Source organism: Pecten maximus, chromosome 12 (genome assembly GCF_902652985.1).
Source record: "Pecten maximus chromosome 12, xPecMax1.1, whole genome shotgun sequence".
Lineage (NCBI taxonomy): Eukaryota > Metazoa > Mollusca > Bivalvia > Pectinida > Pectinidae > Pecten > Pecten maximus.
The window spans coordinates 35,388,033-35,403,264 of NC_047026.1; the positions used below are offsets into that span (position 1 = coordinate 35,388,033).

Sequence of the window (15,232 nt, forward strand, 5' to 3'; positions counted from 1 at the left end):
GGATTGTTTATTCAAGAGTGATCAATGGCGTCGGTGATACACTTGGGCAAGACGGAGAAATGCAGTTGCTGTGGTTGTAAGAGGCGGGTACGGAGGTAATAGCAGGCGTTATACCAGGCTAGATTGACGCGCCAGGTGTTGGAGTCATAGATGTCACTCCTTGGTATGCCAAATTTAGAGAGGCAGGGCTTTCTTACCGATATGATGATGGCTATTCTGTCTTTCTAAAGTACCATACCATCAACCGTTTGTCATCGCGGAATGGGAAATATTCTTGTACGAGCCTCAGCAGCTCATGACGGGTTTTTGGCATACCGGCCTCTATCAAAGCGATTAAAACCTGCATGTTGTCGTCGTTGATAATGACAGTAACACCTCCCAGGTGATGCATCGTAAATTGATCGTATTCAGTGTTGAAGAGGCTGACGCAACGACATCTTACTCTACAAATGCTAGTCAACTCTCATTAGACCAAAGTTGGCGATGCCAACGGTGGAAGAGCATTGTACTACGATGTCGTCCTCGAGAGCAAGTTACTCGGGCTCAAAAATAACGTATGCAAGGCATGTGTAGCATTCGAAACCGGTAACGTAGTTTTTTCTCCTTACCGAATTCTTACACACAAAAGAATGTTGTTGTTATTGTCATTGCAGTAAATGCCATATGACAGTGTCCAATGGGATTGAGTATATTATAGGACAAGTGTTCATTTCTTTGCATCCCACTTTTAACTTCTAAGTTCTAAAACAAATTCTGGAAAATTTGTAAAAAATAATTTATTTGGAATTACAGGTGCATGTACTTGACCACGTGCCTTAACGGTCACCCTGAGTTTTTATACATTTTGGCATAATTAATTCCAGTGACCTGAATTTGAGGTCAACGCCTCAGCATGCTAAAAGCCCAATATCAGGACTCTAGGTATCTTGCTTAGAGAGAAGATTTTGTTGAAAGATCATGGAATGAAAGGTCATGGTCATTAATTTGAAGGATCTTGTAAGCATTTCACCCAAGCATGATACAGGCCCAAAATGAGGTATCTAGGGCTCTAGGTTAGTGAGAAGTTGTTTAAAGATTTTTTGCATATTTATCCCTGTGACCTTGATTGAAAGGTCAAGGTCATTCATTTGAACAGTCTTGATAGTTATTCATCCCAGCATGCTACAGACACAAAGAAGAAGATTTTAGCATATTTAACCCCTGTAACCTTTATTAAAGGCTAAAGTCATTCATTTGAACTATCGCCTTAGTCCTTCACCCAAGCATGCTACAGACTTGGTATCAAGTCTCCAGGCCTCTTGGTTAGTGGGAAGAGAGGGGTGATGGACGACGCAAAACAGACAACTACGGACAAAAGGCTATTGAAATAGGTCACTTCGTTTCAGGTGACCTAAAAAGACAACCATTCAAACACAGTTTCACGCATATCAATATATAAACAGCACTGTTGATTATTACAAATGCACATATTTTGAGATTTCAGATTTTAGCAATTTGCAAGCTCAAATTTTAGTGTTTTGTGAGCTCATGTTTTAGTGTTTTGCGAGCTTGGATTTTAACCCACCATATCATGTAACAAAGGATCAACAAAAAGATCAAATAGTGCCACTCATGCACGCTGAAACACAACTATAGCTAAATTATGTACATTCAAAGTATTACAATTCGCTGACCTATTTCTATAAAAACAAGGGCCCAATGGGCCCGAATCGCTCACCTGCAATGCAGTGATCTTTTCATATATGGATCTTTCAGTTATTTGAAGGCATGCTACAGGGCCAATATAATGTCTCTCGGCACTTTGGCTATTCAGAAGTCATTTAAAGATTTAAGCATACTTGACCGACGTGACCTTGAATGTGAGTCAGGGTCATTCATTTGAACAAACTTGTAAGCCCTTCACCCCAGCATGCTACAGACCCAATATCAACTCGCTGGGACTCTTGGCTATTGAGAAGTCGTTTAAAGAGTTTAGCCTTTTTGACTCCTATGAAGGTCAAGGTCATTCATTTGAACAAACGTCGGTATCCTTCACCCCAGCATGCCACATGCCAAATATTAGGTCTCTGGGACTCTTGGTTATTGAGAAGAAGTCGTTAAAGGGTTTTAGCTTTTTTGTCGCCTGTGACCTTGAATGAAGGTCAAGGGCATTCATTTGAACAAACTTGGTAGCCCTTCACCCGAGCATGCTACAGACCAAATATCAACTCCCTGGAACTCTTGGTTATTGAGAAGAAGTCGTTTAAAGATTTCAACCTATTCGATCGCTATGACCTTGACTTTCTTTCAAGGTCATTCATTTGAACACACTTGGAAGCACTTCACCCCAGCATGCTACAGTCCAAATATCAACTCCCTGGGACTATTGGTTATTAAGAGGAAGTAATTTAAAGATTTCAGCCTATTTGATCCCTATGACCTTGAATGAAAGTCAAGGTCATTCATTTGAACAAACTTGGTAGCCCTTCATCCCAGTAGCTACAGCCCCAATATCAACTCCCTGGGACTCTTGATTATTGAGAAGTCGTTTAAAGGTTTTAGCCTGTTAAACCCTGTGACCTTGAATGAAGGTCAATGTCATTCATTTGAACAAACTTGGTAGTCCTTTGCCCGAGCATGCTACAGACACAATATCAACTCCCTGAGACTCTTGTAAATTGAGAAGTCGTTTAAAGTTTTCAGCCTATTCGATCCCTATGACCTTAAATGAAGGTCAAGGTCATTCATTTGAACAAGCTTGGTAGCAATTCACCCCAGCATGCTACAGACTAAATATCAACTCCCTGGTAGGACTTGGTTATTAAGAAGAAGTCGTTTAAAGATTTAAGCCTATTTGATCCCTGTGAACTTGAATGAAGGTCAAGGTCATTCATTTGAACAAACTTGGAAGCCCTTTATGCCAGCATGCTTCCAACCTAATATCAACTCCCTGGGACACTCGGTTATTGAGAAGAAGTCGTTTAAAGGTTTTAGCCTTTTTGTCCCCTGTGACTTTGAATGAAGGTCAAGGTCATTCATTTGAACAAACTTGGTAGTCCTTTGCCCCAGCATGCTACAGACACAATATCAACGTCTGAGACTCTTGTAAATTGAGAAGAAGTCGTTTAAAAGTTTTCAGCCTATACGATCCCTATGACCTTAAATGAAGGTCAAGGTCATTCATTTGAACAAGCTTGGTAGCAATTCACCCCAGCATGCTACAGACTAAATATCAACTCCCTGGTAGGACTTGGTTATTAAGAAGAAGTCGTTTAAAGATTTAAGCCTATTTGATCCCTGTGAACTTGAATGAAGGTCAAGGTCATTCATTTGAACAAACTTGGTAGCCCCTTATGTCAGCATGCTTCCAACCTAATATCAACTCCCTGGGACACTCGGTTATTGAGAAGAAGTCGTTTAAAGGTTTTAGCCTTTTTGTCCGCTGTGACCTTGAATGAAGGTCAAAGTCATTCATTTGAACAAACTTGGTAGCACTTCATCCCAGCTTGCTACATCCCCAATATCAACCCCCTGGGTCTCTTGGTTATTGAGAAGAAGTCGTTTAAAGATTTTAGCATTTTTTAACCATGTGACCTTGAAGGTCATTCATTTGAACAAGCTTGGTAGCACTTCACCCGAGCATGCTACAGACCCAATATCAACTCCCTAGGACTCTTGGTTATTGAGAAGAAGTAACTTTAAAATGTCAGCCTATTTGATCCGTGACCTTGAATAAAGGTCAAGGTCATTCATTTGAACAAACTTAGTAGCCCTTCATCCAAGCATGCTACAGCCCCAATATCAACCCCGTGGGCCTCTTGGTTATTGAGAAGAAGTCGTTTTAAGATCTTAGCATTTTTTAACTGTGACCTTGAATGAAGGTCAAGGTCATTCATTTGAAGAAATTTAGGATCCCTTTATCCCAGCATGCTACAGACCAAATATTAGGTCTCTGTGACTGTTGGTTATTGAGAAGAAATTGTTTGAAGATTTAAGCCTTTTTGACCCTTGTGACCTTGAATGAAGGTCAACTTTGTTCATTTGAACAAACTTGGTAGCCCTTTACCCCAGCATGCCACAGGCCCAATATTAGGTCTCTGGGCCTTTTGGTTATTGAGAAGAAGTTGTTTAAATGGAAAAGTTGAAGCCGGACGGTCGGCTGGACTGACCCTGGACGCCGCGCCACGACATAAGCTCACTTACCCTTCGGTTAAGTGAGCTAAAAATTCATGTATCATACATCCCCCACAAAATACTGTTTTAAAACATGCCAAGTAATGCATTCATTTAATCATATACACTGATATAAAATACTGAAGGCAAATCATTTCAAGTCACACATGTCATCTGAGCATCTTAGTACTGCTATCACTTTTTTACACATACACAAGGCACTTCTCATTATGATAAGAAAAGGACAGGGGAAATTATATATCAACTTATAATCGTAAGTATGTATAGTTGATGACAGATAAAATCCATCAATCATAAGCATAATCATTTTGCAGTCTTAATTATACTTGTATATTGTACTCATTATGCTTATTTGAAACTATAGCAGTTAAAAATAATAATATACATGTACTTTTACATTTCTATAGTAGTCTCCTGTTTTGTTTAAGTTTCTTATGAACATTAACGTATTGGTATGAACTAATATCTGAAATAATTTGTTGTAAAATACATTGTCAATGTTTTTTAATCCTCAAACATAGAGTACTTTCAATAAATTGCAAGTGAATTGTAAGTAGATAGCTACATATATATCATTTGGTTTGGAAAGTTTCTCTGACAAATTCAATCAAGTAGTAGCTGGAAGATAGAGTCAGTCGTTTTCCTAGACTTTACTACTGCAATTGATATGAATATTTCATCCAAAGATATAATTAATGCATAAAAAGAAGTCAACACCTTTCCCTTTCTTTTATTCTCCTTTGTATTTGATTTATAACCAGGATGGTTGTGATTTTTGACCACTATTGTTACTTGTTTGATTTTCTCAATCCACACATTTGTTAACAGTTAATGTACCTATATCTCTACTTATCTGCCCCACCCCCCCCCCCCCCCCCCCCCGCCCTCCCCCTCAAAAAAAAAAAAAGAAAAAAAAAGAAAAAGAAATGGTGGAATTCTCTAACTTCATGGATGATCCAAAATATAAAAAATATATCCTATCAGTCTTAAGCAGTGACCGTATTATTGACAATTTCCGTTTCAAAAAATTGAAGACATGTCTTTTTGTCTTATTACATAGATGTCAACTGACTTTAAGTATTTATTCAGCCATCTCAATCTGCCATGTGACCCTGTCAATTTAATGTATGGTCACAATTTTGTACAACTTAATTGCCTATGATATTATAAATTGGTTTCGTATATTGTTAACCATCCTATCAACAGCTATGGTTATTAAATCAATCACAGTTATATATATTTGTGTGTGAGTAATGCTGAACACATTGAGCATAAATACAACAAAAATTGACGGATCGTAAAATTGGTAACGGTACACAACATCAATGTGTGATGACTGCATCTGACTGATGGTTCACACAATTTGGATTAAAACTGCACAAAGAGTTATCCAGACAGGATTAAAGGCATACACATAACTGCCACAAAGATAGGGGGAAATCTGAGAAAGAAGTCTAGAAGCACAACTGAAGTGTGTGACTACATCCACGGAGTTTCACAAAGTTTTGATGAAAATGTACATCATGTGGGTAGAGTTCAAATCATGTACACAGATAGACAGACAAAAACCTGATTCCAGCTGATATACCCTACACTTTCATTGCATTACCCCCATAATTTTGTTGTATAAAAACTATTGAAAATATAGTCAAAGGAAATCACATCTGTAGATCATGATTATAATGTCTATTAAGTTTCGAAGACATTGGTTAAATACTGTGAGGGCGTCTCAGCTGGACTAGATTAAAAAACTGAAATAAACAAATAAAACTGTCTTCCTTTTTCAAAGATTTCAAATCAATCTGTTGCTCTGGAAAAACAACTGCATATGTTGATTATACGCCAACCAAGTTTAAAATGAATGTCTGATTGAGGGTATCTCTGGAAAACAAACATTTACACCAGAGGGAACTCGTACCATAATATGTGCGCCTATCAAATTCATTTTCTAACAGACACATAAAATCAAGAAATAGTCTTAACTCTGTAAAAAACAAGGCATGTGATAAATTTCATTAGGATTCAGCACTCCATCATCTGGTGATGCCAATAGGTCATCTGACAAAATCTAGAAATAGCTAAATACACTGAATGTCACCATGAGTTATTTCCCCTGTTTTTAAAAAGTACAAGTTCAATGGGGACTAGTCATAAGACATATCCTGTAGGATTTCTCATCCAGAAATCTTAAATAAGCCACAGAGTATATTTATGAATAGCCAAAAGATATCTTGTGGAATAATGTATTTGGAAAATACATGTATGTACTTGTATATCACAATTTCAAAGAATTTATAGAAAATAGCTATAGCTTAGTATTGCACAGAAAAACTTTAACCTGATCAACACACTGTATTTTCAAGTTTTATATCATTATTTTCTGATTTCTCTCTGACAGATGTTTCTGCCTTATTTTCTTCATTTCCATCTGTTTCATCTTCATATGCTTTCACTTTCTCATCATTGTTATTGTCTTTGGGAACTTGTTGGTTTTCCTCTTCATTTTCATCTTCTTCACTTCCCTCCTCCTCTTCTTCCTCCTCCTCATCTTCCTCCTCATCTTCCTCGAGTGTTGAATCATCTTCATCTTCCTCTTCTTCAGCCACCTCATTTGCAAGTTCTTTCATTTCCTTTTTACTGTCGCCGACAATTATATACTCCAAACCCTGTATGAGAAATTTCATTGAATGTAAAATAGTGTATGCTTGAACAGTGCATGATAAACTTTCCAAGGGTTTATTTGACAGAAAGGAAAATGTATGTTTTCTTTTCTTCTCTCACCAAAATTTAATAACTTTTTTAACACTAAGACAAATTTTGACAAAAATTGCAAATTTGTTTGATAATGTACCTGTTTATACATACAAAAAGGTACTAATTTTTTTATTTAATAACAACATTATATTATTATTTTATTAAATTTCACTTCAGAAAATAAATTTCGTGGTAAGGAACACTCGTTCATTAGTCAGATAGAAATTATATTATATACCAGACAGAGAATTTGACCATTGAATATTACAAAAGAGTACCCAGCATATCACCTTGAAATCCATAAAAATTTGATTATATTATCTACCATCAGTTAATAAAATGTTATGGCCCAAACAAATAGACTTGACCTCAATATGACTATAACCTAAGTATAGATCATATATATACAGTTAACTTTAGACCCAAAACTTGTTTAACGATACAAAAAGCATATGTCCATTGTAATCAATGACCTTCCTTCAGTGAATACCACAATAAATTTGACTTCTAACCCCAATATGACATCTAACCCCAATATGGACCAAAACCTGATAAACTGTACGTACAAATCATCTTGCCATCCCCAATACATACAGGTAGATCTGTGAAATTTCAACGACTTACATAGTCATACCAAAATACCAAAAACTGTTGTCTGAAGTCATCACAGATGAACAAATAACCTTTGATCTCAAGGTGATAGACAAATTGCTGTACCACATGATGTATTTCATTAAATTATTTATACATGAGTAGGAAAGGTATGGCTCTGACAAGCTTCTTGGATAAATTGACAACTGGACAGACAAACTGGCAGGTGTACCGACAGTAAATTGGATTACAAAGTTGATCTTATGATACTATAATGTTAATAACAAATGAAATTTAAAGTGATTAAACTTTATAGATACCAACCTTCCAATGAGCAGGCTTTTCAATAATACAGGTATCCCTCAGATCAAACTTGGTTAGTTTAGACAGAGCCAAAATTGTATCATCATCCACACTCATCACAAGATTGCCCTTCATCATAAGATTTGTCAGAGATTCAAGTTCTAGTACAAATACTGGAATGTCTTGGAACTGATTGTGATCTAGATTGAGATAAGCTAAATTTGACAATTTTTTCAGTTTTACAGGTAACTGATCAAATTTATTTTCAGCTAAACATAACCACATCAAATTTGAAAGACTTTCAAATCCATCGGGAACTTCTGAAATGAAATTTTCTTTCACACTTAATTTCCTGAGTTGTTTTAATCTACAAACACTTTCCGTCAGGTTTGTGAGCTGACATCCTGCAAGCCAAAGTTGAGTCAGTGAACACAAGTCTCCTATTTCGTCTCCCAGAACTCCAAGAGGGTTGTACGACAAATTCAGGTATGTTAGGTTCTTAAGTGATTTCATTCCTGATGGTAACATTGTCAGTCGATTATTATTTAGCACCAGCTCTTCTAAAAGAAGTAATTTGGTCACCTCAGACGGAGGCATCAGGATTTCATTGTTATTTAGCATCAGTTTCCGCAGGTTTAGAAGTTTTTGTATATTACTTGATACAACTTTTATATTACGGTGACTCAGATTTAAAACCTCTTTATGATTTTCTTCGGCTTTCTGAATGATTTCTTCAATTAGTAACAAATCCATGTTCCTGTAATAATCAAAAGAAAACATAATGCATGTCTATAGTATCATAAAAAATCATGTCAAGCACAACATCTGATATAATTACATACTATGCTATCTAATGCTATAAACATACAGCAGAACTATAATTGTACATGGCATATACACTTAGTAAATTATATAAACAGGTCATATTACCTTATACTAATCACTCTTGTCTGCTCAGATAGAGAGGTCTAACTGTTAGAGGAGACCAAAGTAACCCAGAGGAAGCCTACATGGTTTGACAGCACCCAGTGTTCGAAAGTAAAGGTGGTCCGATGGCCCGAGGCTATAGAAAACCTGGCCGGTCTATGTAAAATTTCTAAATGTTGGCCCGAATGGCTATGAAAAGTTTGAGTCCTGACATACATTTTAATTCATGTTAACAACATTCCTATATTTTCTGACAAACAATCATATGAAATCAGAGTTTACAATCAAGGTGTTTTTACTGAGAATAGCGCGTTATTGGCTTCAAACATTTAAGTGAGTATGAACTTGATGATGCAAGCTTTTGCGTGATGCAGTTATGCTACTTTAAACAATATATGTTTACAAAATAGGTCTATCGAAAAATAACTTGGGCTAAGGGATTTAAATTTTCTGTAGACCAATTGTCTAAGGAATTTTCATACATACTTTCAAACACTGAGCACCCATACCTTTTCATGTCTGATCAGGGAATCACTGGTGATGATAGTATTGGATATTAAATTAGATATTTCTTTACCATGTTAAAATGCTAACTGCTTCAGTAGTGAAATTATGAGTAATTTTGATATAGTATTAGCTGATTTTCTCTGACCCCAACACCAGATGATAGACATTATGATGGACAGACGGCTGTCAGAGTTTCTTCTCACCCAAACACCAGACGATAGACATTATGATTGCCAGGTACAGTATAGCATGTGTTTTTTTTATGTGGTATGAGAGTTTCTATTGTAGCAGAAAAGTACATGTATTCGACACTTTAAGATTCTTGTCCACTACAACTAACACTTGTTGTAACAGGGTACGTTAACTATGTATATCTATATATATATATACATGTATTAAGGTGACTATTCAACTGTATGCAGTATTGCAAATGAAAACGTATTCCTGCTGAGCACTCCGACAGCGATCGCACCAAATTTTCTGTTTTTCCTGGTAATATTTTCCTATGAACAGCTGATTGTATGTCAAGAGAGGGGGGTACAAATACTATAGCGGGGTACGTTTATAATGGTCAGAAAAAGTATCCGGATACTTTGATGATTGGAGATACAAGTTTGATATAGCACCGGGTCAAACTGAGTGTTTTTATTTGCCTACCGGCGATAGCCTACTGACACTGCTACTGTACGTACCGAAAAGCATTCAGCTTATCGGTTTCGATTCATGACAGAGGGAAGAAAATAAGTTTGTTTGTTGATCCCGTTACCTTCAGTATTTCCACGTTTTTCATTATCATGGCGATGTCTGGCTGTGAACTTGACTTATTATCATCACTGTGTTTTTTTATATTGAAAAATAACATTGAAAGTGGAAACTGAGCGTCACAAATACCATGAGAACTGAATTCCGCTTGAGATTCCTCTAGACTTATCATAGGCAACTACCAGTTCATACATTCGGAATTCAAAATTTCTTACCGCTCGGTACAGAAGAGTTCCAAATTGTGGAGAACACTTGTACGCTGTCCCAAACTCAGTCCTTATCGCACCCGGTCGACAACACTAGGTAAATGAAACTATATAACAACCGCTGCATAATAAATGTTGTTGTCCACTAGGGGAAATACATGTCGGCTCAGATAAAATGATAATTTTATAAAAGTATAAATGCAAAATGATAGTTTAGAGAGCTTGGTACAGTACATTTGTACAGAGACATATATACAGAGAGATTAGTAACATCGCTATTTCCCCGTACACATAGTGGCTCCCTTTATTCGTGACCACTCAAGCATATCCCTTATCGAGAGCGTCCTGTCTCCTATCAAACACACGCGAGCGCAGGTAAATCGGGCTATGCGCATGTGTGTATCGTAGTATTGGAACTTATTCGACATGTTCTGGTTAATCCGCCATTACGTCCGACCAAAACATCGTCAATTTTAAACGCACACAAAAAGCACATTGTTTTATGTAGGCCACTTCAAAAGCTACCACATTAACCAAAAACTATCATACTTATGGAATGTGGTCTTGATTATCATGCACATTGTTGTCATTTGTCCGTATTCTCGAAAACCCCATAGAGACTTTTCGAAAATTGGAGATTCCCTCCGATCTTTCCTGCGTTGTGCTTGACTTTCATACTCAAAATACAAACACTTGGGTACAATTGTATGTATTGACCAATGATCTGCTCTCTAGGGTGACGCTAAAATATGCCGGTTCTCTACATTTTATTCTACTTTATATGAACACAATTCTTTCATTCGCCCTATATACATATATGTACATGTACTTCTGTGCAAAATATACAAATTTATGTCAATTTTGCTATCTCATTACTTTACTTAAACTTTTTTGCATAGATTCTATATGACTTTTATGTTTTAAGTTCAAACTCATGTCTTTCTTATTTGAAATCCTATATTAAACAATTTTTAGTTCAAGCACTAGCTATATTGCATAAATGTTTTTTATGATTTCACCAATTGCCGTACATGTTTTATTATACTCTAGGGTAGGGTACACTACGTTATACAGTACCTGACGTATGTCGACCCTAAGGACAACCTGCATCAACCTACCCATGGATACTTCAATTGATTAAACGTGCATCTCGCGGCATCTGGCCATTGGTATCACAAATCAACGAGGAACGTTCAACAATTCATATCCACAATGTCAAGAACAAACCTCTATGTAGCCCGATTTTCCTCTGGCCTCGACACCATGCATATATATGTCTGGTGTCAGGGCTAGAGGAAACTCGGGCTAAACATGGTGTCAGAGCTAGAGGAAACTCGGGCTAACCTCTATGAAGAAAGGATCTGATGCCATCATCACTTTAAATGTACCCAAGTACCTACGAGCTGGGATGACAATGTACCGCCTCGACTCTGGGAACATTGCAGCCAGTGGAAATACAGTGCAGAAAGAAAATGTTATCATACGTCAATTACATTATGTTATTCATTTTGATGTAAATTTGTTTTCATAGTTGTGATATTGTTTATAGTAGAAATATAATCTGAAATAAAGAATAGTGTTTAATATTTAGTGTCGGTCCAGTCGTGTCGATTCTGTAAATGTAAGAATTACTTCCCTTGAAACAGACTTGAAATCGCGAAGGACATATATTATCAATGTTTCTTACAAAGACACATTATGATTTTATGAAACTTATTATATCATGTATAGTACACTAACAACGAGGAAAAGCAATTGGTTTTATAAATATAATTTTTTTTTATTTTACGTATGGCGTATTTTAGTGCAATACAGTGCTTTCAGCTGGCTGTGCAATTTTCTTACAAAGTACATTTATTAATGAAAATTAAACAAGTAACTTTGAAAGAGGTACTGAGAGTATACCAATGATAAAAAGTGAAGAAATCGCTTACATTATGATATTGCCTGCGAAAACTCCTATGGCGTAATTTTCCCTGTGGTGAATTTTTGTGTGGCTGCTCGAGCTCTCTATAAGCATTTATAATATTTTTATTACACTGCTGATATTTACTTTCATTCACTCTGATGGATTTATGTGTACACTATGCCAATTTTACGACCTCCTTACTTTATTAGAACTATTATGTATATGACTTTTAAGTACTAAGTTCAAACTCGTGTCTCAAAAGTCTTTTGTATGATATGCAAGACTTTCCTAATTGAAATCTTGTCTTAAACTAATGTCCACACCCAATACAACTTACACTTTCTGTATCTGTGATCACCTCGACTGCTGATTTATACTCGGAGTTGATGTTGTTTACTAGGACGGCCCATATACGTCTTGATAATAAACACTTCAGCAGCTCGTTTTCTCAGAGTTTTCCTGAAGATACGTTGTCAGCATCATGTGCCAGATACGTCCCCTACTTAAAATTTGAGCAGTACGGTGTGCTAGATAAAGTACACAACTGCTTAAGATGATTTCTAGCTCAGAGGAAATGAAGCTTATACTTGGATGTATCGGATCACAAGAGGGACAGGTACAGTTCCCTCTGGAGCATCTCAAGTAACTGTACTAGGACAACTAATATCACCAAACCAAACCATTCAACGATCACAAAACCTATCAAATATTGAAAGAAGCGCAGATTGGGATTGATATTTAACGCATAAAAATACTACGTCATATCCATAAGGAAAATGTCGTCAACATTTTACAACTTAAATAACCACAATTTAGAAGAGGTACAAAAAGAATAAAAACATACATAGGACATTAAATGATCTCAAATGGAACACTCATATCAGCAATACGGCACGGAAAACTTTTAAGCTTTATAAGAAGAAATTAAAAAATGCTGCCCAAAAGAGTGCAAAAACAAAACACACCAAAAAACAACATACTTCATTGTAGTATGTCATTCGTTAGATCAGATAAGGATTATGATAGTATTATCTGGAAACATTATCTAAAATCAGACATAAATGTATACCGCAGCCAGCCTATACTACTAACTGGAGATTTTAAAAGTCAGGATCTATGAAGGATGCGTTACAGAAATACTGCAACACCAGAGACATTAGCATACCAACTTTACAAAACATGCAGAAGGAAATCCCAAACTTAACATCTGACTACAGTATATAGACGCACCAGTGCAGTATACATAATCATAAGCAGTATAGCGGTACTAAGAAAAGAACAAGTTTAAAACCACACGGTCAGGACTATCTAAGGGCTTTTTTAGGCAAGTTCGAGCTGAATCCCGCAGGTGGACATTTACACGTTTGGCATGTGCTTTTCAGGAGTGTCCATGGCGGCAAACTTGGACCGACCCAAAAAAAGCACAACAGTTGATCAGGAGGGCCTAAGGCTCATTTCATTCAAGTTTGATCTGAATGCCACTGATGGAACCTTAGAAGAAGTCTGAACATTGTTTTTCAAGATGGTGGTCATCTTGGATTTTTGACGGACCTGCAACATTTGATAAGAACAATCTCATGATCATTCCAGGCAATAACTAAATCCTACTTGTTGAAAAGGCAAACTGTTACAAATATCATTTTCAAAATGACGGCTATGTTGGTTCCGAAACGACCCGGAAAATAAGAACTCTTGATCAGGACCATTTCAGTAGCATTCATGGCAAGTTTGAGCTAAATTCCAACAATGGAACTTGATCTTACGTAAAGTTTACGGACGGTGCACGGTGGACAACGACAAACGAAACACGATAGGCCCTCCTGGCACTTCGGATTATATGACCTAATTAAACAATAGAAAACATCCTAATAATTTTTCGTACGCTGAGACCATGCTTTAATGCTGAAGGCATTATATCTATAAAAACATTTATGCTTAGGACTATTTTATTACTGAATAGCTGGTTATTACATTTCCATATCCCAAAATGAATCTAACACAAATATTCAGATAGGCTCCAAATCTTTTGTTTTATTCATAAGACGTGAAATTGCTGTAAATCCGTATTTGGCATATTAACGGTTGTCTATTAAAATACTACAGTTATATAAATCATATACATAAATACATTGTCACAGCCATCGACGAGTGATGGAACAATTGACACATACAGGCTTAAAGAGTCATTTCATATATAAAACACATACGCATGTATCCTGAACTGAATATAGGAACAAATTTATTAATCTTCTTATCTTTGATTAACAATATAAGATTTCATCCAAATTTTCGAATCTGCACTTTTAACACCAATGCGTAAAACAGCATTTGTTGAAGTCTGACTGATTCTGATTAACGTATGGAATCTACGATATTTCCTCACAACACATAGTCTCTTTAATTGATACAGAGACATATATACAGAGAGATTGGCAGCTCTCTATTTGCCCTTGTGTTTACATAGTGGCACCTGACCTTCCCACAATCCTTTGCGGTCGCTCGGTTCAGTCTTCACTAGACGCCATATTGGGGAAAACTTGAAAACCAGACACATAATTATCGATAATTTCTATTTGAAATCATCACCAAGATCCAATTATGTGCTTTAATTTTATTAATATCAAAGTGCAGAAGTGTCATCAATATGAAATATATCACAATTTGCTGTCCAAGTGTTTGTATTTTGAGTATGAAAGTCAAGCACAACGCAGGAAAGATCGGCGGGAATCTCCATTTTTCGAAAAGTCCCTATGGGGTTTTCGAGATTACGGATAAATGACAACAATGTGCATGATAATCAAGACCACATTCCATAAGTATGATAGTTTTTGGTTAATGTGGTAACTTTTGTAGTGGCTTAGATAAAACAATGTGCTTTTCGTGTGCGTTTAAAATTGACGATGTTTTGGTCTGACGTAATGGCGGCTTAATTACAAACTTGGACATGTCGAATAGGACCCAATGGATTTTCGAAAATACGGATAAATGACAACAATATGCATGATCAATAAGACTATATCCCATAAGTTTGATAGTTTTTGGTTAATGTGGTAACTTTTGTAGTGGCCAAAATAAAACGATGTGCTTTTTGTGTGCGTTT

General features: G+C 36.4%; 1 protein-coding gene across 1 annotated transcript; it reads right to left on the reverse strand.

The window, feature by feature from the left end:
* Nucleotides 1-5,066: 5,066 nt before the first annotated feature.
* On the reverse strand, nucleotides 5,067-10,167 carry LOC117339864 (leucine-rich repeat-containing protein 57-like). Its single transcript, XM_033901572.1, has 3 exons — nucleotides 10,022-10,167; nucleotides 7,843-8,578; nucleotides 5,067-6,839 (listed from the first exon to the last, which is right to left on the reverse strand). The coding sequence occupies exons 2-3, from the start codon at nucleotides 8,572-8,574 to the stop codon at nucleotides 6,516-6,518; spliced, it is 1,056 nt and encodes a 351-aa protein (XP_033757463.1). The 5' UTR covers nucleotides 8,575-8,578; nucleotides 10,022-10,167; the 3' UTR covers nucleotides 5,067-6,515.
* Nucleotides 10,168-15,232: the final 5,065 nt, after the last annotated feature.

What these genes read in the sequence shown, in the direction of transcription:
- LOC117339864 (XM_033901572.1), bottom strand. Translation starts at nt 8,574, where the DNA reads ATGGATTTGTTACTAATTGAAGAAATCATTCAGAAAGCCGAAGAAAAT. An exon ending in AAAAGCCTGCTCATTGGAAG is followed by an intron (nt 6,840 to 7,842) that starts GTTGGTATCTAT and finishes TTTCTCATACAG; the next exon opens with GGTTTGGAGTATATAATTGT.